Here is a 24,402-nt window from a genome sequence, read left to right as displayed (position 1 = left end):
CTCTAAACATGCCAGGAGGAAGCTGATCTGTTTTATGTAGGATCATTAGATATTCATCAGGCCAAAAAGAGGGGGAAGTGAGAAAGATCAAAAAATGCTGTCTGACCTGGTGGTTAAAACATTAGGAGAGGGTATTCAGGTCTTCTCATACAGAGGAAGGAATTAAAGCTGCATTTCCAGCACCTTGTTTGAGTATTCTAACTACCTCACTGCAAAGTCAAGAAAATGTAACCTCTCCTACAGCCGAGCCCTGCATGGCATACAACTCTGAACTCGGAAAATGTTCGGGACCTGCTCTCAAAAAAGGATTAAGTATATCTACTTTTATGAATTCTGACAGTGCTTAGGCATTAATTGGCATCTACCTGCTCAGCAGTGTAAAGTTCAGATGGCTCTGTGTGCAAGCAGCATGTGGACATGCTTAGATGACATTTTAGGCAACATTTATAGCAATTTATTTTTCCAGGTTTAGGCAGGTACTAAAAAACTACATTGGGATTTAGAGAAATAAATCCATCTGGACATCTTGCCCTACATGGCATGCCCCAATCACCTGCTACAGTAGCGTGGGGAACAGAGTTCAATACGTTTCTRATCTCGTCAGAGCTCCTTAGATATTGTGCCAACCACTGGACCAACCTTCCAAAACATTTTGATTCACATTTCTAATGTATGCTACCAAATTTTAGGTGCTTATAAGCTAGCCTCTAGGTAAGGGATGCTCAACATGCTGGAGGAACTTGGTGGTAAGGCTCAAGCTTTTAAAAGTTATTTGGGGATTTAAAGACTGACTAGGGTTTTCAAAGCAATTTACCTGCTTAGCTCTTAGTGAAATCAAGAAAAAGCCACAAGGTGCCTATTAAACTCTTTCAGTGACAAATTACCTTTACAAGTCTGGCCTGAGAATGTGCTGATGGAAAACATTCACTAACGGGATCTTACTAACAAGCCTAAAAACTTTAGCGTAGATGAGAGCAGAACGGACGTCATGCACACTGTGTCCACACGTGTCCACTTTAGCCATAAAACACATTTGCAATATGGATAGGAAGGCTCACATCAGCTTTAACGTAGCCAGTCTGGGTAACAGTAGCACTGGAAATGTATCTTTATGAACATCCAGGCAAGGTATCTGGTGAGTTAGTACCCAGCATCCCTCGTATTACACTGCCATGAAACCCATGCTGCCTTTGCTGTTACTGTTCCCTTGTGCCATCTAAAGTAAATTGATAAAAGTGGCTAAAATGTAAAGCTTCCAGACTGCAGTACAGGTATTGCTGAACTGCCACCACCACAGCTCTACAGTAAATCAGTAGGATGTGCTGGTGATGTTCTTATCTCATATCTTTCCTTTAAATCAGCAGTTCAGAGTTCTCTTATTGCTGTGCAGCAGCCCAGTGAAAGGATTCCTTTTTCATAACCTGCCAGTTCAATTACCAGCTTCATGTGGATTTTGGAATTTAAGATGCTGATGCCTCCCTGCCATCCTTTGATGCAGACAGATAGCCCAGCGTCTTGGCACCTTTCAGGTCATTTATGAAAGGTTTTCTTCAGAATGAAAGGCTAGGATTTTATTTTGTTTATTTGTTATAAAGAAAAGCTGACATAAGAATTCATCATCTCTTATTCTATGTTAGAGCAATTCCTAGTACACTAGTGTCTGAATCTGGGTTGTGGTAAATAAAAGCAGTTATTTACATATATTCAGCCACTCCCTCCCCATCCACAATGTAAACAGTACCCTCCTCTTATTCCCCCACCAGTACAACAAATAAAACTATCAAACATAGCTCTTTGGTATATCATACTAAGACTATTTTTTCTACTCAACCAGGGAAAGAGGTGTTTGTTTGTTTGTTTTTTTCTGCTGTATTAGCAGCTGGGTGATCTTTTGAAGACACAGGATCATCTGTTGTTTGAGCAGTGAGGTGCTATGTCCCACTGGATTATGCTCAGTGATTAATATTGGTTTAGGATTTAAAACCTGTGAATAGAGGATTCGTTCAGAATCACATGCAAGAACCATGAAAAAACCCTGGGACTATCAAACATCTCCCAAAAGCTGTCCGACAGGGTTTGGTTTGTGTTCAGGCATGAGGTGATACAGAGTGGAAGTAGCAAGAAAAAGTGGATGAATTTGGAGTTACTGAACCAAAGAAGGAGCAAGCGGGGCTGATAGTTTGAGCATCTGTGTCTGTATCATCTCTTGCAAGACTATAAATTGCAAGCTTGAGCATTTGAACCTGCCCGTCAGGCATCTTTCTCATCTGAATTCTCTCTTTTGAAATTACTGATTACTATTGCCCTATTGCTAAAAGGACAGCAGAAATAAAGGGGACTCAGAGGCAAGCAGTGAAAATGGTCAAGAGACATGAAAAGTTTTCCACATAGCATTTTAAAGATTTCATTGGTTTAATCTAGAAATGAGACAAAAAGGGCATAATAGAGTTGTATGCAGTAGATAGGATTGTACCAAAGCTAAATCATCTGTTCAGTCTTTCAAATTTAAAGTCAGAAACTTTAAAAATAAGGAAAGGAAATGCCTTGTAGAAGGACATTGTCCATTTATAGAATATTTTGTCACTAGACATAATGAGATGGGAATTAGAGAATTTTTTGACATGCATATGAACAACCTAAGAACTACCTTTCTGGCTGTTAAAAATAAATAAGTAAGGTGAGTTTGGACAAAAATAGACCGTGACATAATAATCTGCCTAAATTTGTGTTTAACTTCCTCTGAAGCCTCTAGATCCATCCATTGACAGAGACAGGATGATAGATAGACTTCTAATCTGATGTTCCTATGGCACAGGAAACCTGTCTACTTAATTATGATATGTTTCAGATAAGTTAGGATATTCCTTTAGATCACACCAAATGGCAAAATTCATGCTTGCTGTACTAAGACGAATAAACATAGATGGAAGATGAAGGGTATGATTTGAGAGAAGTTCTCCAGCTGTAGATTTCCTGATCTGGTAATGACTGGATTGACTGTTGGGATTCATATTATCCTTTACCAACTAAAATTTATATCCCCAAAATATCATGTCAGCCTCAATGGGATGATTACCAGGCAAGAAATTAATTCCAGTGAAAATCATCAGTTGTAAACAACTGTGTACCAAGATGCAAATGGTTAATTTAAATGACATATCTGAGATTATCTGTAACGATAGTCTCAGTCAATGACTGGTGCAAATTGGTGTATTGGGCAGTTATTGCTGGATGTCCCTCTGCTTTGTGCCATTTCCCTGCTCTCTCATGACTGTTCCATAAGAACGCTCATACTTTGGTATGAGTAAATATCATTTAAGGTTCTTATAAAAATAAAAGGATAGTCCTGAGGAATGTTAGCAGAATCCATAGTATTCTCCTCAGAAATGCCAGTCTGAATCAAGTCCAAGACAGTATTAAAGATGTTGTTACAGTTTTCTCCAACAGCTCCTGTGAAAGGAGCTCTGTTCAGGTGTAAAGTTTTTCCTCTTCTTCAGCTATCGTTGTCCACCTTCGTACCTTTCCAAAATCAACACCTCCTCTACTTCCAGGTTTTTTCTCTCTAAACCTCAATGACTCTACCTTTACTGCTGATTTCTCTTCTGCACAAAAAGTGCCCAGGCATAAGAGGCAAGTAAAGGTGGCTAGAAAGTGGAATATTGCTTTTCTGGGATGATATTGTCCTTTCATTTCATTCCGCTCCAAACCAGAAAAAAAATATTGGCACAACCCAGAAAACAATATTGGCATTGCTGAGGTTTTAGCAAAGAGGATGGTTGGTTCTATTCTCCATTGGTCTTCCTCCCACTTAGTTGAGGACCTGTGCAGTTTGCAGGCTGATGAGGTCACCCAGCAAGCATGGCAACTGCTTTGCCATCGACTGCGTGGCAGAGAAACCAGGGAGCAGACAAACCAGGCAGCTTCCCAGCTCCAGAGAAGACTGCCTGGCTCACGGGATCCCTAGACAGCCAGTTGCTGGTGGGAGCGTGTATGTGTGTGAGGGGGGTCTACGCCCTGCCTAGCTTGCCAGGTCATATAAAGAATACCTCCCTATTAATTTGGGAACCACCTGTTTAGTTTGTCAGTCAGTAGCTGACCTGGAGGGTGACTCACCAGGCTGCTGTCTGGGTTTTCACGAGGCATTTTGACAGAACTGCATGTCTGCATCTTTCAGTTCTACAGAAACTTAAAAATGCCTCCTCTGGAAAGCATTTAACCAGTTCTGCTGGGATCCAGGTTGATCAAAGATGGGAGGGGCACTGAGCTTATATCCTAACAACACCCTTAATGGTTCTTTAGTTAGGAAATAGTTTAGGTATATGGCATAGGCACCGGGTTGCCTTACCTGTCTATGCTACAAATAGGAGGAAAGTTAAGTATCCAGGATTCATTAAATCTAAGATCTGCAGACAGATACACTTACTTAATTAGCTGGCATGTCATTTAAAGATGCCCTAGTATGTGCAGTTCCTCATTCTGCAGATATTTTTAGACCTCTATTTTATGTAGATCTTTTTTTCCTAAGGTATTATTTTTGTCTGCAGTGCCTTTGCTGTAAACTTTAAACCTTACAGAGTTCTCCAAACAGAGAATAATTTGTCCTTAAAAGAATATCTGTGATCAGTGATTCTTTCCTTTTAGCTCCTGTTAAGCCAGATTCTCATGAACACTTTTCTTATCCCTTCAAACCTTCCTAGGATTACATCTAATTTGCCACATGGAGTTATTCCTGCACACAGAATTAAAGCCCTTAATCATACTTGGTTTGTTGATTCCCATTTGCTTAGCAATCCTGAGACTATTTTGCCTTCTGTTTTGTCCTCCTCTAGGGCTGATGACTTGACTGATTCACACAATCCATCAGTGATGGATTTCTTGGACCATTTATCTTAGTATGGAATATCACTCGTGTCTGCTTTTATTCTTTTTGTTTACTTCAGTGCTATATACTAAAGTGGGAGAGGAGAACACTGGATATGCACACACTGTCCATGCAAACTATCCATTAAAATCAGTTTAAACTTTGGCTGGTTCTCATTACCTGCAGTGTCTTTATGAGAAGATGGTTAGGACATGATTGCTTGTCATAAATGAAGAGCTGCCTGCTGCCAGTGAAGACTTGCACTTACTTTCTTCATTGAAAAATTATAAATAGAACTGAGCTTAAAAGAAAAAAATAGCTCAGTGGCTGGAAAGCAACTTTATAGAAAAATGATGTTCATAGCCACTCAGCCAGTAGCTGGAAAAGCAGCTTTTATAAAACATATTTAATGTTTACAGTCACTCAGTGGCTGAGAAAAGTAATACTTTAAAAATATATTTAATGTTTAAAACCACTTGGTGGCCAAAAGAACAGCTCCTACTGAAAAGATATTTAATGTTTAGAGTCATTTTGTGGTAAGGAAAAAGCAACTTCTTGTTAATTTTTAACATTTACAGCTGATCAGTGGCTCCTAAAACAACTTTCAATACAACATGTTTTATGTTTAGATATGCTGTATGCCTGTATAGAAACAATTCCTACATCTCTCAATACTACACTAAAGCATACCAATACCTTCCTCTCAGCAGTAGCATCACTGACAAAAAACCCCCCACAGAATCCTAACAACTCTCATGAAACGTATCTTGAACCTAAAGATGATTATGCAAATCACAATGCAGTACCAATAGTACCAATACAAAGCTTTTCAGTATATACTAAAGGAACTAATACTCAGCATAATAAAAATAGCCAACACACACATTTAGAGATAAACCAAATAGCTGAGTTTTAATAATGAAAGTATTACTTGGTTAACCTCATAAAGAGGTCTGCATCTAAAGACTTGGGTGTGATCAAATATAAAATGTTATCTGACTTACGCTACTGAGCTGGGGTAAAGGCAGAGTTTGGATAGCAACATATTGGTTGTATCTCCCATGACATGTTTTTTTTTTGATTTTGCGCACATCCAGTTAAACACAATAAAGTATGCCCAGATGTACATGAAGTAAGACTCATATGCTTTGCATGAATTCAACACAGACACTGACATTTTTGGGACATGAAACCAGCTAGCAGAAAACATTTATCTAGTGTTTCACTTATTAATGGCGAAATCTTCTCAGACATTTTGCTGCATGTTTGTATGTAGGGTTCTGTCCATCATAGCTTGCATTTTACATGGACTCTCCTGGCCAACAGTATTTGCCAAGTTTTCTCATTTTGGCGACAATATCCAACTGCCAGGGTGCATGAAAACAAACTCACAGTGGGTATAACAATAGCCACAATCCTTTGACCAAGCCAGCTTTGACTGTCTGCATTGTTTTCTTTCACCCTTCTGAACCTAAAAGGATTTTGTCTGTACGGTTTTTCACAGTAGCTCTCTAGGGTGCCTAGTGATCTATCACAATGTCAAGAAACACTTTTGTTTCAAAAGCTTTTACTGCCTACTTCTAATTTTCTCTCAACATCTCACTGCTTTTTGTGTGCAATGCCCCTTATACATTGGAAAGACTCTGTAATAAAAGGCTAAGCAGCCATAACTGTCTTTTCCTTCTGCTCATTCCTAAAAACACAGCTTTGTCTACAATGGCTACAACACTTAGACTGATGATCAGTGCAGTAACTTTCTATCGACAACTAAAAAAATGAATAAAAAAGACAAGATATGTAATTAGCAAAGTAATTCTAAGCGAGAAACTGCTGAAACATCAACTGTAGTGTGTAAATTGTCATTTAACACAGCCCCAGAACAGCAAACTGAAAGATGACTATGTGACATGAATTCTTCTGAAAAGTGTTCTATACAATGTAGGAAGCAGGCCTGACCCAGGCACTAGACTCTATAACAAAGTACTGACTAGAGGACATGGGGATATGATCCCACAAGGGAGGAGTCAACACTCCTCACAAAATCTAGTAGGACTGGGTGAATCAATGTCTAGGCAGCTCTTGATTATTTGCACAGATAACCAGAATCTAAATTTCCAAAAAGCCTTCAGGAAGGAGGCTAATCAAAGGCTCTTAAAAAATCAATAGCATGAGAAAGACCTGCCTCTTCTAAGATAACATACAAATAAAAAATAGAAAACAAATGGTAGGTATAAACGGTCAGTTTTTATTCTGGTGGAAGGTTACCACTGGAATCTCACTCGGATCTGAATTAATAAATTACCAGGAATAGAGAATGCATAAGCAGGTGACAGCTTGACAAACCCAAAGCTTGACTACAAAGTGTTACAGAGGGGTCTTAATTTACTAAGCCCTAACTGGGCATAGGAGATTCCACATTAAGAAATACAAAGTAACACACATGGGAAAAACTGCTTTCTCTGTACTTTCACAGAGAAGCATTCTAGCTCAGTTACTATTAGAAAGATGATCTTGGAATCATTTTGGAAAATCCTGCAAAGATATCACCTCAATGATCAACAGTGAACAAAAGAGGGAAAAAGAGTGATGAGAATTATTAGGTAAAGAACACAGAATAAACCAGAGCCATCATTATTCCACTGTACAAATCTGTAGTATGTTTGTATCTTGAACACTACATCCAAATTCCATCACCATCTTTGAGGATTTGATAGCACTAGAAAAGGCATGTAGATGATGACCCGGATGGACATGGAAGGGCTGCCGAGAGAGGCTGCACAAATTAGACTGTTGGATATCTTTCCATGAATTTGTGCAATTCCATTTAAAAATGTCTTTGACCTCTACAAATGCCCATAGAAATATATTCCACAACAGCTTCAATACGCTTTTGGAAGTCCTTACTAATGCATAGCCAGAAGCCAGGAATATATATGAAGGATCACTTTGCATTTGCTCCATGCTTTACAGTCCTTCCACAGGCTCTGCTCAGTATAAGCATCTGGCTAAGCTCAGGCACAAGATCCTGGGCTATGCCAAACTAGTGTGCAGGCTCCTGAATTGTTACCTACCCACCAGTTCCTCAGATTAGTTTTCTATATGTTATAATCCTTTTACGTAAAACTACATAGATGGATACATTAAACATATGGTCCATTTGTTAATGTTTAAATATAAGTCATAATGAAGTATTCACTTCAAAAGGAAAATTGCCATAAAATTTATAGAGACTGTTTTTTAGTCAGTACTGTGGGAAGCATATCCATAACACTATTCAAGTACCTGCCTTGCACCATGGAGGATACCCAGTTAAAATAACCTAACATCAGCTTTTTAGTGTCATTGACCATTTTAGTGTCACAGTGTAGTAACAACAAAGTACCAAATAGAATATCCAAGCATAATCAGTAATATAGCTATTTAATGTACACATATTCCACTACACATTAATTAATAACTAAAAAGGCAGCATAATTGCAATAGTGATTTGTATTTTGTAGAGCCCCCTAAGCAATAAAGAGTTAATCTAGTGGAAAGGTATGAAATGAAATTGCCTAAGAATATGGAATCTGTATGTTATGGAATTGACAGGTTTAGTACAGACCTAGCTGGTCTGTATATAAGTATGGAGGAATAATGGAAATTCCTTAGAAAATAATTTGTAAATTGTGACACCAGATGTTATTAGTTTGTCACATATAACACATTGCTGATTATATGATTGTTCAGAATCAGCATATTCAGTGATAAAAATGCATTAGAAATGCAGATGTATTTCTGTGCACATTTTTGTCCATAAAATATAATAAAAACATGTAATAAGATCTTTYCTTGAATGTGTGTTTAACACTGGTATGCCCCTACTCTCAGTCATCTGGAGTGATAGTTTTAATAAGGGAATAACCTTGATTTAAACTCTCCATATACAGTATTTGCATGCTTACATGAGCTATATTGCAACAGGAGCTGGCACAGCCCCTGGAAGCAGCAACACAGTTTATTAAAGTATACTTAAGGACAACATATTTTGCCAATACTAACTTACAAATGGGGAAATTGCAAACCCCATTCTCAGTCCTCATACATGGAGATTTCCATTTTATGGTTTGGGCTACATTTGGGAACTCTTATTAAATCAAGACAATAATTTCAAATAAAGATATTTGCAAAACTAATCTAATACTAGAAGAAAAATCAGGGGTCCAGCCTGTAAACTTTTATAACACTCTTATCAGGCATAGGATAACAGCATAGTAATTTGTGTTCTTAAAAAATTAGTTTTATGTTATACCCTGACTCCATCCTCTGAGTTTCTCTATAGGGAATTTCATGTCATTGTCCTTTCCAAAATAAATGCTTCACCAGAAAGTACTCTGCAAAAAAAATCTAATTGTAATATGAGCAACAAACTGTACCTTTGAAGAAAGGCACCAATAACCTTCCATTACAATGCATAAAGTACGCACACTTAGAAAATATCAGAAATAATGGAAGTCATAGATGAGTACAATAGCCTGCATGATACACCAGTCTACAGTCAAGGGTTTTTTCAAGAGAAGACCTTTTTGCTTATCTTTGTGATAGAAGGTGCTCTCTTCATACATAAGCAGAATAGGGTGCATATATGAAAGGAGTGGTGCTAGCTGGCCATTCAAGCCTTTGGCATAAGACAGATAAGTGTCCTGGTTTGTAACGGTCTTAAAGTGGAGTTTTAGAACACAGTAAAAATCCTGCTAATGTTATCTTTTCTGGTTTAAAAGCATGTGAAAAAAATTGGTTTCCAGTAAGGAATGCACCACTAAGTAAAAAATGGCAAACCTAAAGTACGTCATCTTCAGAAAAAGGTAAAAGATATTCATTATCAAAATTTTTTGTCATTTTGGAGTGGTATGGATTAGAGGGGAAAAAATCAGTGTACAGAAACTGTAGAAAAAAATTCTAACAGAAACTCACTGTGAATTTGAAGGACAAAATTAAATTTCCACCTAAAATAACAAGATAAAGTTCTCAGAAAACATACTCTGAGAAAGTTGGATGTGATAGATATTGTTAAAACTTACCTATGGGACAGAAAAACAGATATTGAGTATCCTAGGAATTCATATCTTTTTGTATCTTTTCCAATAAAAGATCATCAGGGTCCAGGATAACCTTGATATTTGATACGGCATATGATACGTGACTGGAACTATGAATCTGGGAATGCTAAGGCATTTCTTTCAGCCACTGGAGCCACAGTAATAACAATAAGTATGAAGGCAGGAGACATTACAAAACTGAGCACAGTGTGGCCATGAAAACTTCTAAAATGTGTGTAAGGGGTCTGAAGGACATCTCTTTTTTCAAGGCTTCCTAGCTCCATGCAGTCCTTTCTTATGACTGTGAAGTGTGGTCCTTCAAAGGTGTTCTAAATAATTCACTTTATTTCACTGTCCAAAAAGAATATGCACCGTGCATTACAGTTGGGTGTTAAGTCTTGGGAATTTTACTAGCTTCTTTGCTCCTCCATTGCCCTTTACATAATAACTCAACCTTTTATATTTTGCTCATCATTACCAATGAGAAGGCCCTAGGAGAAGCTTATGTAAACCTGAGTTAATCTTTTTGTGGAAGTGTCATTGTGAGTATAAAAGACAGCTAGTCACTGGTCACAACAGCTCATCAGACTCATGAAAATGACTAACACGGGACAAAAAAAATCCAGTTTCAGCTCATGTTGTAGTGGACTTCCCACAAAAGTCAAACAATGTTCATGAGTGCAGTTTATAACACACTTGCAAAAAATACAGTAAGTGAAATTTAGGACATTTGGGAATTTGCAACTGAAAACTAGAAAATGGAAGTGTAAAAAAATAGAGGAGAGGAAGAGCCAAGACAACCATATGCTTCACCAGCTGAAAAATCAAATGTTTCAATGTTAGCCTCAGACAGTGGTGGGCATCTCTATAGGTGGAGCTAAAGGGTACTGATGGTAGAGAGCAGTAGCTTAAGATCCTCTGGGAAATCGGCACTTGCGTAAGGTAGCAAGAACATGGGTAACAGTGGTGAGACCTACATCTGAGAAGGTACAGTCTCCTGGCACATCACAGATGACATCAGGCATTTCTGTATATTGTTGCTGCAAGAGAACCCAGCAGCTAAAATTGTTATCTGCTTTAGTAACCACTAATTGGAGTTTAGGCCTCCATTTAGAGCACTATTTCCCTCCCTTGAAAGACTTTCTTGACCAATTTTCAACCATTTTTAATTTTGCTTACAGAGGAAAATAAAAACTGTTATGAATAACTCTTCTAGAGGTAGGGAATGCAACTGGATAATGTGCAGATCAAGAGGATGCCTTTTTGCCATGGTGTCAACTGTTGCTTTTCCAAAGGAGAATAAATTGATGCATGATGCAAAATATTCAGTTGCATCTATAGATGCATCTCTATAAGTGACTATAGTGAACTCTACATGTGTATGGTATCAGAATGTCATCTCTTCTTATCTACTCAAATCACATTTTATCACATCTTATCACAAAATTTAAAATATTGCCCAGTTAATTCCATATAATAATTTGTGTAGACAGCTAGTGGCCTCCTGGATTGTCTTTCAAAACTTCATTACCTAAGCTGCATAGCTGCAGGGCCAACAGAAACCCTCTGTACATTTCACAGCCAGAAAACTTTTGTAACTGTTAGCAACTATAGGGAGTATTAAACGATGTACTAGTACTGACTTGTGAGTATTCTCACATCTCAGCTTTGGAGAGGAAATGGCAATAAGTAGAAACTAACATTTGTAAGTTAGAGGCCTCCCAGGCCAGAATGGGATTAATTTCCGCTGCCCACAGAGAAGTCTGAAGTGCCGACTGGCAGCAGGACACAAGCAGCATGTTTCTACTGCAAACACACTGCTTAGGACCATTAGAGAATCACTGATCAGGAGGAGACTTGCAGTGCTCATTTAGTCTAGTCTCCTGCTCCAAAGCAGGATCAATGCTATTTATGCCTCTCCTGACAAACGTTTATCATGTTGTGAAAACTCCCCAATCCAAAACCTATTCCAGTGCTTCACTATCCTTACTATAGCCCACTTTTCTTTGTAAAGAAAACCATTCTCTCCTCTATACAGCAGCATTTATATATTTGAAAACCTATCATGTTTCCATTCAACCATCTCTTCTTTTGGCTTGAGAATMCAATGCACTCAATATTTTCTTGAACATAGGTTTTCTAGACCTCAGACYATTCTTGATGAGCTTCTCTGACTTTAATTCTTCAGTTGTGGAGAACCAAGTGAGGAAAATCATTACTTTCATCACACACAGGGTAGTAGGACTTGGATAAAGAATCCTCCCCTAATTCATAATTAGGGGATCAGACAAGTATTCTAGCACTTTAAAAGCAGCATAGACAGAAACAGTAAATGGCATGATGTTACTGTACCACTTAATTCTCCATAGCAAACAGTTAACACTAACTAGGAAGAGAGGAGAATACACTTCATCACGCAAAATACCAGCTGGGAGTATAAAGAATCCCTAGACCCCAGGGTATTGCTCTTGAAAATCCTTTTTTCATCTTCCATCTTCACCGACTTTCAGGAAAAATGAGTTTCTAAATATGAAAACTGAGCTAAAATAAAACTGTAATCTGTGTATTTCTAAGGACGAAGTGAGACATTTCTAATAATAAGTTTTAGAAGTTATGTTTTCATTCCAGCTTTCTTTTCTCAGCAGGAAACACACATTGAGACAATTAAGTAATATGCAATTAGTTATCAAGTGTTTAAAGCTTCTTACTCACCCACTGGAGACATTTCTGGGACACTGGCAACATAAGGCCCATCTAGGAACTTTGGCTCATTATCATTAATGTCCTGCACCTTGATGATGAACTCAGATTCAGGCTCCAGTGGTTTCTTGGTGTCAACATCAACAGCCTGCGCCCGGAGTGTGTAGAAAGGTTTTTCTTCTCGATCTAGACTCCTTATGGCATGTATGTCTCCTGTAGTCTCATCAATGGTAAAAACCGTGCCTGCACCATCTCCTGAAAGGGTGTATTTAACAGTGCCCACTCCCTTGTCCAAGTCAGAATGAAGCTTGAGAAAAAAAAAAAGGAAGAAAAAGATCATTAATGGCTTTTTCTACATTGGAACACAAATATTTTTATTTTTTTCTTACATGTAATGTAAGCGATTAGAGGAAATGGTTTTATAAGCCCTTAATTGACAGTAAGGGCAAGAAAAAATTGTGGGTGGTATGGTAATTAATATATTTACCTCTATCTAATAACTAGGATAGAGAGCATTTCAAAATTCTATCTGCTTTCAGCCATGAACATTGTTCACTACTAAAACTGCAAGGAAGCAGGGCTTCAGATTTGTTAGAAATTGAAAATTAAGACCAAAGATGGAAAAACACCAATAACCACATAAAACAAACATGAGATGACATGGAAGGTGTCAAAAGCCTTAACAGGCTTTTGGTTTTCACAAAAGTACAGGGGAAATACTTAATTCTCATTCCACACTGAAGAGCTTGCTGAAATCCTAAACTCAACTTTAAACCTGGTCTAAAAAGGACAATATACCGCTCCTTAATTATAGGAAGCACTAAGCAGAACTAATAAATACCACCTTATCTCCACAAATATTTCATCATTTATTTCTGTCCCTTCTCAGATACTCACAGGGCAGTGTGAAGCACAAGAGTTCTCTTGCTCATTGGAGGAATAACGAAAAATAAGTCAATTCTAACTCAATCATTTCTGCCTCAAATACTCATATACACATTTTATAGCTTATTAGTATATTAAATCTCTTATTTTCAATTTGATAAAATACTGGAATACAAAGATTGTGGAGGGTTTTGTCTGACTGATCAGTGTCTATTATAATGTGGCCTTAAACACTATTTTGAATGCAGGAATTATTAAAATAGAAATACAGTATGATGAACTTCTTTCTCAGATACCTTTACCTGATTCATGCTCATCCTTTAAACACAACTGAAAGTTTTGAACAGACACTCAAGGTTATATCACTGATGCTGAAATAGCTTTTAAAATACTCCCCTGCTTGTCCCATCTAATGAGGACTAAAGAGAGCTACTGCAATGGACACATGTTTGAATGGAGTTTTCAAGAGTGAATTCTCTTAAGCAATATAGTAAAGAGATTATGGATACAGACTTTGTTTACATGATGTACTGCCCAAGGTGAAACGCAATAGAGGAAACATGGGACATGAAAGAAGATTATGCTGAAGATGAATTATTGAGAAACTAAATGGTTTTGGTAATGGGGCAAGAAGCTAAGCTACACAGAAAGAGGTAAAGGAGATTATTAACATTTATAGCTATTGCCTTGACATTGAAAATAGGTCCTTGTGACTGTGGAGGAGGTCATGGTTTGCGGGACAGACAGAACATGAACATAATCTCTTCTGTCTATTTTTCAGCTTATCATTCCTGCTCAGCGAATATACAGAGATGTATGATCTCTCATCTAGTTGCCCCCTACATGGGATTTAAATCATCTCACCAGTTTGAAGTAAAGCATTTTTCTTCTTGAGCACTGGTTCACTGTGAAAAGATTCAAAGGCAGTTAATTCTTCTCCTTGGGAGTTAAATATTCCTTGCTTGCAAAATGAAAAGCTAATGCAGTCTGAGATAATTAATGTCTCTTTCTTCCTCATCATTTTAACTTAAGTGGCTCACAAGCATCCTGCTGTTCCATTATACCTTGGTCAGTTAAAACTTCATATTTTATCTCTACTGTCATATGCAAGCTTAAAGACACACATAGAGTGAAAAAAATAGAAATAAAAACAATGATGAGAAAACCTGAGGAAAAATACAATTCTACAGAGGGAACTGTACCATCAGCTTATGTGCATTACTCTCTTAAACAGTGCATGTTTAGGCTTTATTGTGGAGTCCACCTTGTTCCATTCTCCTGGAAATATGAACACCACAGAGCAAAAGACTGTGATATCTAAGCAGGGATTTGTAAACAGGGAAGAATATCTGCTCTCATCTCCTGTCCTCAAGCTTGGCACTAAAGCTGAGATGGTTGAGTGTCTTTCTGATTGCCAGCTGAAGAGTTTATGTTCAACTAGTAACAAATCGGGGTGCATTGCATGTGGTAGCCAAGTGTTTGGCTTTTACTGCAGAGAAATAATTATAGTTGTTTCCCATAGTCAGGGGGAAAAAAAAGAAAAGTATAACAAGGAAAAAGAAAAACAAGGGCTCCTAAGAAAAAGGAAGAGTGAAAAGAAACTGAAATATGAAGACAAGCACAAGCATAGCTGTTGCAAAATGCATTGGAGCAAAAAAGCCTTATAACTGGCAGAATTAACAATTCTACAGTTATGGATGTGTTTAGTCTGGTTCACAAGTACCACTCAGCTAGTATAACCTAGGAACCATTCCACTGATTTCAACCGAGTTGTATTGCTTTGTATTAGCTGGGATCTGACACATTGCATTTATTCCATCAAATCATGCTAATCTGCCGACTGTATTACAGACTCCTCAGATGCCATTGCTGGACGATGGGCAAATGCATACTTACTTGTAATCCACGTTGAGCCATGCAAATTGTGGGGCAATTCAACATCACAAAGGGTCTACTGTAGCAAAATAGCTGATTGCTTTGATTTAAAGTGAACTAAATTCTCCAGCAATAAAAGGCACAAAATATTGAAATTCAGATGCCAGAACAGAAAGAGAGAACTAGCTTTGCCTGGACCTACACAATACTAGAAAATAATCTTCACTTTCAATGTTTAAAACTTTCCAGAAAGCAGTGTAGGCTAAAGAATAAGTGCTTGCTAGTGTGTCTCTGATTTATATGTTACAAGTTGTACTGCAGTGGAAGAAAAGGCTTTTTTTTTTGTGCTGAAAAGTATGAATAAAATTTGGGAGAGACCACTTTTTTTATCACTATGTCCAGCAGTAGTTTTATTCTCATATCATGTGTTTCCTTGTTGCTTGTATTTCTTTTCTAATTCTTGCTTTTCTGCTATTGGAGCAAAACTATAGGGCAAGAGAACAAATGTCCAAGTCTTAATCAAAAAAACCCTGCACATTTACATTTCAGAATTACATGAATTTACTGTTACAGTGTGTTACAAATGACTGTATTCACACTGATTGTTCTTACTATTATGTTTCCTCTGTAAATCCTGTATTTTAAGAAAGCCACAAAGCTTTGAAAACGTGAAGGATTCATTTCTAGCATTGCTCACATCTGTTTTATTACTCTCGCTATCTCAGTAACACAGAGACAATTTTTAGTATCGTATCTTTGGGCAAATCTGCCCCAAATGTAGAATTAATGATTTCTTGCAGCAAACTCCATGCAGAAATCATGAATATTTTTCTGTGATGGAAAATAAAGTCAATGATTTATAAAGAAAACTTTATAGTCTATCATTTATCATAATACATCATTCCATAGGTCTTGCTCATGTATACAAGCAATAAAATATATAGCAAAGGAAATGACTGACAAAAAATCAAATATGATTAATCAGCCTGGAGATTATTGTGAAATACATTGAGTAAATCTACACAGAAACTTTGATGGTGTCCTTGAATCATATCCAATATGTGATTTGCCAGACTGAGTCAGTCTACTAGTGCATGTGATCTAGCATTCTGCTTCAGCCCATAGCTATTTGAAAGTTATTTTTCTTCAGCGGTGATGAAAATGCTGACTACTGGCTACAAGCACTTCTGGGATAAATAATTTATTCAGTTTTTCAGGCAATTATGTCTAATCTCTAGCAGGAAGTATAATTTTTCATATTTTAGCAATAAATGTTATGGCTGGCCATAGCGGTTCTTCTCCTTCCTTCCTTCCTTCCTTCCTTCTACCGTTTAAAACAAAGCCACCTTATTTCATCTGGTAAATTCTTAAAATTGTTAATGTTACAGGTTCATGATGTACCCCTGGAACTAATATGATAGGAAGTCAAATTCTTCTGAAATTATTTCCAAAAAGTAGTAGCATATTTTAAAAAACAGGATATTTTAGTAGGATATTGTCAAAACCAAACCAGTGAAGGAAATCTTCAGGTATTTTCTCTGGAAATAAATTGGTGCTATCATAACACAGAAAGAACATCCACTTAAGGAGATTCAGAACTATACAGGGTGGTCTGTAACAATTGCTATTTCGGGAATAGCCGTCCTTGATTATATCTTGCATGTGCTGAAATACAAAAAACTACAATGGTATGAGTTCATGGGGCCATAACAGCTGCATTTTGGTCTAATATCTCCTTTTGTGACTTACAGTTTTATACCTTCTAGACCTCCTTTTCCCCCCTTTTCCAGAAAATAGTTGTACATTTCTAAAGGACAGAGGTCTACAGCAGAGATGAACTTTAAAAGAGCAAAGGCACTCCTAAAATCAGAGAAGCAGATGATGTGCAAGGACCTTGTCTTAGGAACTTCAGAACATGAAGGTGGCATCTGGTGGACTCTAATAACTTTTGTTGATTGCTAATAATGAGTTAAGTACATCCTGAGTCTGAAGAAGGTGAGTCTAACTGAAGTCAATAAAACAAACGCATGACTAAATATTTTGCTAGAGGCAGACTTTGTATCACCGTCTTAAAACAAGTAGGTACTTCACTGAATTAAAATCTTACCGCTTCAATAACTCAGTAAGTGTTATTAACTCAGTGTCACTTCAAGAATTCATACRCATGCACAGATGATTTTATATTACATCTGAAAACATGAAAAATCAAAAAATGCATTAGCTCAATGCACTTCAAGAACTGCTGTAGACTCATAGCTAAATTCAACAGGCTGCAGTATGGGTCAAAAGTATTTGTTCTTCAGTATTGAGCTGTTCCTCAGTATCCTAAGCATCTGATGCTCAATTGGACGTCTTCTTTTGAAACACCTCAATAACTTGCAGTGACATACAATGATTTGGAAAGTCAAAATGCTTTGTAAATTCACAGACACAGGTAAAGAAAGCAGAAGCAACAGAAACTTAATAAATTGCAAGACATTCTAGACTTGAAATAATCTCTATACTCTTACAGATTATGCAAGAACAAGGACCATGACGTTCACTAGTATTGCTGTGATATTCACTTGACAGCAACACAGATGCCAAAAAATTGTTTTAGGAATTTATTGGTCAACTTTCTGAATTCTCAGGCTGTATACAATTAGAAATAGGGAGGGAGAGAAAAGAAAAGGGGAGGAAATAAAAAAGTTTTTAAAGTCAAGGACCGTTTAATATCCCTAAATTGATGTATTCACCTAGTGATGTACTTTGAGATTCTAGGTTCTATTCTATTGCCAAATTCACAGACCAAAAAGAAATTCATTGTTCAGTTTATTTATTGCTAGTAGATCAATTTCAATGCTATACTGCAGTGCATATCTGGACTGCAAAATATTGCTAAATGCTCCATGATATTAAGCCTTCCTTGCATGCTCAACAGTCCCAGTTATCCACCCCATATCTAAATCTTTAAATCATTTTTCACTACGTAATATATTTTAGGACCTTATTCCATATTTTCCTCCGCCTGTATCTACTTCTAAGCATTTCCGTTTGCTTTGTAGCCATGGTCTCCTTTTCTTCCCCCCTTTTCTTGAATAAGATGTGCAGTGAAAACTGAAAGTGTGGAATGATGGCCTGAGGAAAGGAAAAGAGGTCATTGCCATATGGAAACTAGAGATGCAAACAGTTCTACTATAACAATCCTGCACTGCAAAGGTCTGTGTGGTGAAATAGGGATGGCTGCTACAGAAAAGGAAGATACGAGCCTACAGAAACCTTTGATACCAACCACCTAAGAGGACTTTCTACTTGGAACCTCATCCTTTTAAAAGATACTTATTCTATACCTATTGTTTTACTGGCAAGAACACTACAGTCTACTCAGTCTGCATAGTTTCATTTAAAAATTGGTAACTGCATTCTCATTTACCATTTTTATACAAACTACAATTTACTCTTCCCTCTGGAAATATATACAAATTGCAGTTTATTTCCAGATCAAAGGTGGTGGCATCATAGATTTCAATTCAGGCAACAGTCTAGTAAAATGACAACAATGTAATTGTCACTAATAAGATCCAATACTCTTTCCTCCCCTCTCTACCACACACACACGCGCACATACGCACACATGCACACACACAGGCTCCAGAGGAAGTTTAGGGAGAAGGTGAAATCTGCTCATAGCACAGTCAGTGTGAATGTTTCTTGATCCTAGAATGTGGATAATTAAGGGCATCTTCCAAATATTCAGTTAACATGCATTAATTAGACAAGATCTCATCCTAAAGCTTGCGTTGGAAGGAGTTAGGAAACTACTATAAAATGGGGCAGATGAACACCAATCTGCAGAATACCTATGTGGTAAGAAGCAGCAACTAAAATGGGTAAACTGAACAGGGTAAAAGAAAGATGAAGAAAAATGAAAATAATAACAGCTTTTAAGAGACATTAGGAAAAGCTGGTTTTGTTTCTTTTTAAGACTGAAAGTTAATTCCAATAGGAAGGGGTGTCTTTGTACTATATTTGTACAGCTCTTTCACAGCAGATCCCCATCCATGAACAGGCTTTCTTAGCCCTATGATAATTTTAAACAGTAATTAAATATTTTAATTAAAATATATCAAGGATAAAAAAAAACCTATTTGAACTAGCAAGCTGTCTCATCACCATGGCTAATTGTCTTAGGGACATACTGATACGGCTTCATTTCCAATGTTTTGTGAAATAACTACTTCTAAGAATTGGCATTCTTCTGTCTAATTTTTATAAAAATGGCAATAAACAACATGGTTCTACATTTTGAATTACCTTTTGCAAACTGTCCRATTTAGATTAGAATACTTTCTTATTTGAGAGGAATTAAATAAAAAGGTTTTCTACACCTTTTCTAATGATTTCTGTTTGAAAAATAATGCTGAGCTTCATTTAAATTAAACTACCAATTATCCAATTAAATAAAAACATTATCTCCTTCTGCCACAGGGATTTAGTTTAAGCATATTAATTCAGGCCAGGCTTTTCCTATACTGAGTGCAGTTGCCAGTTAGTAATATTGATGGCAAACAAGTCATTAGGGAAAAATAAAAACAGTACCTGACCTGGTCAGTTCAAATGAATCCTCATCCCTCTCAGCATCATTGAGTTGAGGGGTCAGGGATTGTTATTTTTCTACTCTGCTCTGCCAGAGTAATTTTATTGCACACAACAATAGCACGTTATAGCTCCTTCTAAAAAGAAGTATTTCTTTCTTTCCACATGAAACCCAAGAGCCCACAGATGGAAAAACTATATTGCTAAATTTAAAAAATTCTGCCACAGTAAAACATCTAAATATTAAAAATCCAGCAATATCTCATTATAACTTGATAATACAAGCAATTATACAAGTCACAAATTGCATATATTACTGATGATGATTTTTACCTCATCATTTCAACTGAAGTAGATGCATATAGAAAGAGTGTCCTGATCTTCTCTCTTAAGCATTAATATAAGAATTAATATAAGAAGGTAAACAGTCGTTTTTGTATTACATTGTTCTTACTGAATTCATATAACTCCATGTTACAATGTGCTACCTGTATGCATTAGCCATGCTGAATTCCATTTGGGAGATAAAATAAATAATAATTTTGAGATTTCTTCATGTTGCTCGAATGTGTGCATGTGGAATATCTGAAACAACTGTCATGATGTTTACCAATTCCAGTATTTTAAAAAACATCCATAAATCCTCAGATGAGCTTAAAACATACAGTTTTTAAGCACTACATTAAGGAATTATTTTAGTACTATTTATTAAATATTTTTAAGTACTTTCTGAACTTTTTAGCATCACCTAGCTAATCAGTAAGTGTACTTCCAGAAAAAGTCTAGTAACAGGAGCACTGTATATTAGTCTGCGAAGATGCTAACTCTAAAGCAAGTGCATTTGTAGTCAGATAGCCAGTTATGCTTCCGTCTTTTTCTTAAAACTCAGTTTCTGAGAATACAGCTGGACCAGTAGAACCTACCACTGGAGATACAATATATGTCAGGGTAAGAGTGTTTTCCCCTGTCAGAATCACTGTACTATTCACTAAATTATGTAAAGTAAAACAATAGGACATTATTTAATGAACCAGATACATCTTCAGTAGAGATTTTTGCCAGTAGAACTGTATTAGGTAGTGGATATAATATTTTTTCCAGACTTCTTCACCTAGACAGCAGGCCCTGTTGGACATATTATCACCCTTCCTTGGAGAGATGGGATGCGCTATGAAACACCTCTGTCCTGCAGACTGGGGATAGCCGATGAGACCACGAATCTGTTGAAGCCTCTAGATATTACCACAGCAAAATAACAACATAATCACAGTTTCCAACAACAAATTCCAGTATTGGTCATTAGACAGTAACATAAGTTCAAATTTGAGGAAGTATAACATATTCCAATAAGTAATATCAGCTACTATATGAAGTGTGTAGCTGCTGAGGAGAGCTCAGTAGAAAATGATTTCTCCATCTCATTACATTTTTACAACTGAAAATTTTTCAAAACATCTAATACAAACAGATCTGGTATTTGAATCTGAAACTCCCCCAGCTCAAAGACCTTAATGCATCAGGTGGGACAGGTGAGGTTGTGCCAGGTATCCTCATGCACAGATGGGGCCTCTTCCTAGCTTTTCTTTACCTTGGACCTGAAATTCATGGTAAACTATCTTCTGGTTGGAAAGAGTCTATGCAAGACATCACCTGTTATAAATGAATGCACTTCAATTGACACCAGTGGAACTGGTTTTATTTGCACCTGCAAAAGCACTGGCACTCCGTCTGTACTATGTGTGGCTGGAATTCAGCGGGCCATGCAGGAGCATAATGCTGATGCATGAAACAGAAATGGGGGAGAGATGTTGCACTGAACAGGGGACTGGGGGAAAACCGTCGCAGCTTTAAGCAGCAGATACTACCATTTCTTTTCAAGGCAATGCTTATTTCTTCATTCTGAAAACTAAATAAAGAAAATACAGCATTACAACCAAATTCCACATTCTTGCTGTTTAATCATGCAAGATTCGCAAAACACCCAATGACATTACCATAATTAATTAAAATGGCAAATGTAGAGTTGTGCTGCACTTTTTAGGTAGTATACGTTTGCAGTATTTCCTTTTTGAAACAGGAATCACTTTAAGGATAACAAAAAGACCTGCATCTCTCTGGATGACACATACTGACAGTAATATATTATTTTGCATTATGTTCCCTGCTGTACCCCTACTGTAACATGTATAAAAGATCAATGCATGAAAATATGATTTATGCTGTATGAATAAATATCATAAAAATAGATAGCAGTTACTTAGGAAGCCCTCACATGAAACATGTCACCTCTATAATAAAATATGAAAAACACGCATTAGAGCAGAGTTATAATTTCTAATGACTACCTGATTATATTTATGAAGAAAAGAGAGAACCACTGTTGAAGAAGTTGAGAACGAACAGGAATGCTGTATTGCAAGGTGTCACTGAAATTAAGTTGTTGGCAAGATAAGATGTTTTCAGTGTAAAGCGAGATGTTTATGCTTGTGAAGGGAATGACAAAATCTGTTTTCTTCTAAGGATGTGTGAAGGTGACCCATTTTCTGTAGAATATTACTGTATAGGTGTTTTAAGCTACAGGGCATAAAATCATATAGTTTATGATGTCCTTTTTTCCATACATGTTAACTACTTGGACTTTATGCAGACTTGACTTTAGGAAGGTTTTTGGCACTGTCTCCCATAACATCCTAATAGACAAGCTGATGAAGTACAGGCTAGATAAGTGGTCAGTGAGGTGGACTGAAAACTAGCTGAAGTGCCAGGCTCAGAGGGTTGTGATCAGCAGCACGAAGTCCAGCTGGAGGCCAGTCACTAATGGTGACCACCAGGGGCTCATACTACTAGCAACACTGTTTAACATCATCTTCAATAATAACCTGGATGATAGGACCAAATGCACCCTCAGCAAGCTTGCAGACAACACAAAACCAGGAGGAGTGGCTGATATACCAGAGGGCTGCGCTGCTGTTCAGACAGGCTGGAGAAATGGGCAGAGAGGAATCTCGTGAAGGTCAACAAAGAGAAGTGCCAAGTCCTGCACCTGGGGCGTAATAACCCCATGCATCAGTACAAGCTGGGGGCTGACTGGCTTAAGAGCAGCTTTGCAGAGAAGGCCCTGGGGGTCTTGGTGGACAACTTGAACATAGGCCAGCAGTGCACCCTTGTGGCAAAGAAGGCCAACAGCCTCCTGGGCTGCATTAGGAAGAGCTTTGCCAGCAGGTGGAGGGAGGTGATCCTTTCCCTCTACTCAGCCCTGGTGAGACCATATCTGGAGGGCTGTGTTCAGGGCTGGGGTCCCCAGTACAAGAAAGGCATTAATTTAGTGGAGCGAGTCCACTGAAGGGCTACTAAGGTGATTAAGGGACCAGAGCATCTGTCACGTGAGGAGAGACTGAGAGAGCTGGGACTTTAGCCTGGAGAAGAGAAGGCTCAGGGGGATCTTATCAGTGTGTATAAATATCTGATGGGAAGATGTAAACAGGATGCAGCCAGATCTTCTCAGTGGTGCCCAGTGACAGGAAAACAGGCAATGGGCACAAACTGAAACACAAGAAATTCCACCTGAACACAAGAAAACATTTCTTTACTGTGAGGGTGCACTCACAACAACTCACAACAACACATTGCCTAGAGAGGTTGCAGAGACTCCATCCTTAGAGATATTCAAAACACAACTGAACACAGTCCTGGGCAACCTGCTCTAGGTGACCACGACTGAGCAGGCGGTTGGACCAGATGATCTCCAGAAGTCTCATCCAACCCCAATTATTCTGTGATTCTGTGATTTCTCATCTCAGCTAATAATGAGTCATGATGTTATGGACAACTATTTTCTTGAGATTAAATGTCCTAAGGAAACCATTGCTACAGCTGTTCATTTAGAGCCTTTCTTCACGCACAGGAATTGTCCTACTGATGTCAGTGGGAATACCTTTGTACAGGCTGTAGGATTAGCTATGAATGGGGTGGGTGCCCTGGTGACGAAGGATGCAGAGAAGGCAGAGTTACTGAATGCCTTCTTTGCTTCAGTCTTTACTGCTCAGGCCAGCCCTCAGGAATCCCAGACCCTGGAGGCAAGAGAGAAAGCCTGGAGAAAGGAAGACTTTCACTTGGTCGAGGAGGATCCAGTTAGAGATCATTTAGGCAAACCCGACACCCACAAAGCCATGGGCCCCGATGGGATGCCCACGAGCGCTGAGTGAGCTGGCGGATGTTATTGCTAGGCCACTCTCCATCATCTCTGAAAGGTCATGGAGAACAGGAGAGGTGCCYGARGACTGGAAGAAAGCCAATGTCACYCCAGTCTTCCAAAAGGGCAAGAAGGAGGACCCAGGGAACTACAGGCCAGTCAGCCTCACCTGCATCCCTGGAAAGGTGATGGAGCAGCTCATCCTGGAGGCCATCTCCAAGCATGTGGAGGAAAAG

The 24,402-nt window shown here is 37.9% G+C and overlaps 1 protein-coding gene across 2 annotated transcripts in view; it reads right to left on the bottom strand.

Annotated features, from left to right (window-relative positions):
• CDH12 (cadherin 12) overlaps positions 1 to 24,402 on the bottom strand; it is a 164,203-nt gene that overhangs the window by 115,103 nt on the left and 24,698 nt on the right. For both annotated transcript variants that reach the window (XM_026087798.1, XM_026087799.1), the window contains exon 2: positions 12,652 to 12,946. In XM_026087798.1, coding sequence (XP_025943583.1) covers positions 12,652 to 12,946 — 295 coding nt within the window. The remainder of the gene's footprint in view (positions 1 to 12,651; positions 12,947 to 24,402) is intronic.

Source organism: Apteryx rowi, unplaced genomic scaffold, assembly GCF_003343035.1.
Source record: "Apteryx rowi isolate R43461 unplaced genomic scaffold, aptRow1 scaffold_733, whole genome shotgun sequence".
Taxonomy (NCBI): Eukaryota; Metazoa; Chordata; class Aves; order Apterygiformes; family Apterygidae; genus Apteryx; species Apteryx rowi.
The sequence above is the reverse complement of the archived record's forward strand: the minus strand, read 5'-3'. Positions and strand labels throughout refer to the sequence as shown.